The sequence below is a fragment of the Brassica napus genome, chromosome A2 (genome assembly GCF_020379485.1).
Source record: "Brassica napus cultivar Da-Ae chromosome A2, Da-Ae, whole genome shotgun sequence".
Classification (NCBI taxonomy): Eukaryota; Viridiplantae; Streptophyta; class Magnoliopsida; order Brassicales; family Brassicaceae; genus Brassica; species Brassica napus.
The window spans coordinates 11,027,423-11,030,281 of record NC_063435.1 but is presented as its reverse complement, the minus strand read 5'-3'; the positions used below and the strand labels follow the sequence as shown (position 1 = coordinate 11,030,281).

Sequence of the window (2,859 nt, the reverse complement as noted above, 5' to 3'; positions counted from 1 at the left end):
TTTGAAATATACCATTAATATTTCTTTGAAGAAGATCTAAATATAATTTTAGACGGTACAAATTGCATTTGGTGTTTTTTCTTTTGACAACGAACGACTATTTTATTACTCAAACTTGAGGTGGTTTAGATAACCAAACCGGAATAAAACAACCAATAAAATAAAGTTTCCTGTGAAAAAACTTAGAAAATCAAAAATCTGATTTTGCGTGCGTGGAATATAGGTGCGGGAAGCAAATTTGCAGAATCTCAGATCTTGCATTCTTTTATTGCTGACCGTTGTTTATTTACTTTTCATGCATACCTGCACCTCACATCTCGAGCGTAGTGGAACGTGTAACAATTTATTAAAGTACTTACTTTGTCTCAAAATGAAAATAGATAGACGTGTCTGTCTGTCCTTACTTCATGTTTAAAATAGAAGTCACTGGCTCATTGACTAGCTTCTCCTACCAATCTAAACGTGGAAGTTAGCTATATGCATGTCATTATATAGCGTGGAACATAAAATCACTAAACCAACAATTACACATACAATCACCAACAAAAATACATTTTGTGTTCTTACAATGCAGCTCATAATCCCGATTAATCCTATCTTAACACTCCTTGTTTTGCTTCTTGTTGGTCTCAAGATCTACAACGCTTTGAGGATCCTTATTTGGCAGCCATTTGTGTTGACCAGAAGATTCAAGAAACAAGGAATCTCTGGCCCAAAATACAGATTCTTGTACGGAAACCTCATGGAGATAAACAAGATGAAGAGCGAATCTCAGCTTTCAGTTCTTGATCGAATCTCCCATGATATTTTTCCACGTATTTTCCCTCATTATCAACAATGGATGTCTCTATACGGTGCCGTTTCTCTCTGGCCATCTTTTTATTTTTGTAGTTATTTTTTTTTGTAATGAATTCGTAACACACAAGTTTATCTATTAATTATTAGGAGAGACATTTCTTTACTGGGACGGAACAGAGCCGAGATTATGCATCTCAGATCCCGAACTTGTGAAACATGTCTTGTCTAGCAAGTCAGGTTTCTTTCTTAGAGCAAATATAAGACCCGAGTTCCTTAAACTTGTCGGTAGTAAAGGACTTGTCTTTCTTCAAGGTGCTGATTGGGTTCGCCATAGAAGAATCTTGAACCCTGCTTTCTCCATCGATAGGCTCAAGGTCATGACAAAAGTGGTGGTGGATTGCACACTGAGGATGTTAGATGAGTGGAGTGAAGACATAACAGAGAAACTGATGATGAAAAAGGAGATGGACAGAGATTTTCATAGATTAACGGCTGATATTATAGCAACCGCTGCGTTTGGGAGCAGTTACGACCAAGGAATCGAAGTGTTTAGAACACAAAAAGAGCTTATTGAGTGTTGTGTTATCTCTCTCACTAACGTTTTTATCCCAGGAACACAGTAAGTAAATCTCTTTTTTTTTAGTTCTGTTCAGACAAAGATTGTTTATATTGGTCTTGTTTTTTCTTGTATCCCAAGGTACCTTCCTACGCCTTTGAATTTTCGGATATGGAAGCTGGATACGAAAATGAAGAACTCAATCAAGAAAATTGTAGATTCTAGACTACAATCAAAATCAGATTATGGAGACGATCTTCTCGGAATCATGTTGAAATCTCGCCTGAGCATTGAAGAGATCATTGATGAGTGCAAGAGTTTCTTCTTCGCAGGTTACGAAAATAACTCCAATCTATTGACATGGACAACGATGTTGCTGAGCTTGCACCAAGATTGGCAGGAGAAACTCAGAGAAGAGGTTTTCAAAGAATGCGGTAAAGACAAAACCCCAGATTCAGACACTTTCTCAAAACTCAAACTGGTATGACCTAATTAAAACTTACTTGTGATACAAGAAAGTGTTTCTTGTGATTTAAGCAACATGTTTTATGTCCTTGCAGATGAACATGGTGTTCATGGAGTCGCTTCGCTTGTACGGACCAGTACCATTTATTACCCGAGAAGCATCAAAAGACGTGACGTTAGGACACCTAGAGATTCCCAAGGGCACAACCCTAATTTTTCCGCTCCTGAAGATGCATAGCGACAAGGACATCTGGGGATCAGACGCAGACAAATTCAACCCTCTGCGATTCCAAAACGGCGTTTCTAAAGCCGCCAAACACCCAAACGCTCTCGTATCGTTTTCAATAGGGCCAAGGGCTTGCATTGGCCAAAACTTTGCCATGATCGAAGCCAAGACCGTACTCACCATGATCCTTCAACGGTTCCGGCTTAGCCTCTCTTGCGAGTATAAGCACGCCCCGGTGGATCATATCACTATACTGCCTCTGTACGGCTTGCCCCTAGTGCTTGAGCCTCTGGAGGATTGATCTGATGTCTAAATGAACCTACTTATCTCTACCTAATTACGTGTTAGCCAAGTTTTCATACTTTATGGGGTTAGTCCTTAGTCCTTGGGAGCTTTCTGGGCTAAGCTATTATAACTATATTGTGCTTTTCTTAACCCGACTTAATGGGTTATGAGTGGCGGCTACACTGCTAGTTGATATTGCATAGAAGCTATTGATAATAATGAAACGTAGAATGTTATCATCTCATCAGATAATCACACATGTCTGAACCAATACGAGAGGTAATAATAGTACATGGTTCCTAACTTCCTATCCAAGTCATGCATGTAACACCTTCCTGTAATAGAAAAATGCCTTGTTGCTTTCTCTGTTTTTTGATTATATCATCAGAGAAACTACAACCTTACACCATCGGTCACAGGTGAACCTCTAAGATTAATATTGCAGAACCTCTATGTCAGGTAGTTCTTTAAACTTGTTGGCATTAAAGGACTTATAGAATCATATCCAAGCCACGCATGTCACACCTTC

At 38.9% G+C, this 2,859-nt stretch overlaps 1 protein-coding gene across 2 annotated transcripts; it reads left to right on the top strand.

Annotated features, from left to right (window-relative positions):
* The first annotated feature begins 418 nt into the window (after positions 1 to 418).
* LOC106421536 (cytochrome P450 709B1-like) lies at positions 419 to 2,574 on the top strand. Of its 2 annotated transcripts, none has more exons than XM_048757145.1 (4): positions 419 to 854; positions 1,111 to 1,417; positions 1,496 to 1,835; positions 1,915 to 2,574. In XM_048757145.1, exons 1-4 carry the CDS (start codon positions 482 to 484, stop codon positions 2,344 to 2,346), a joined length of 1,452 nt encoding a protein of 483 aa, XP_048613102.1. In that variant the 5' UTR covers positions 419 to 481; the 3' UTR covers positions 2,347 to 2,574. The 2 variants fall into 2 exon arrangements, with proteins under 2 accessions (XP_048613102.1, XP_013717825.1); XM_013862371.3 differs by having other exon boundaries at positions 946 to 1,417.
* Positions 2,575 to 2,859: the final 285 nt, after the last annotated feature.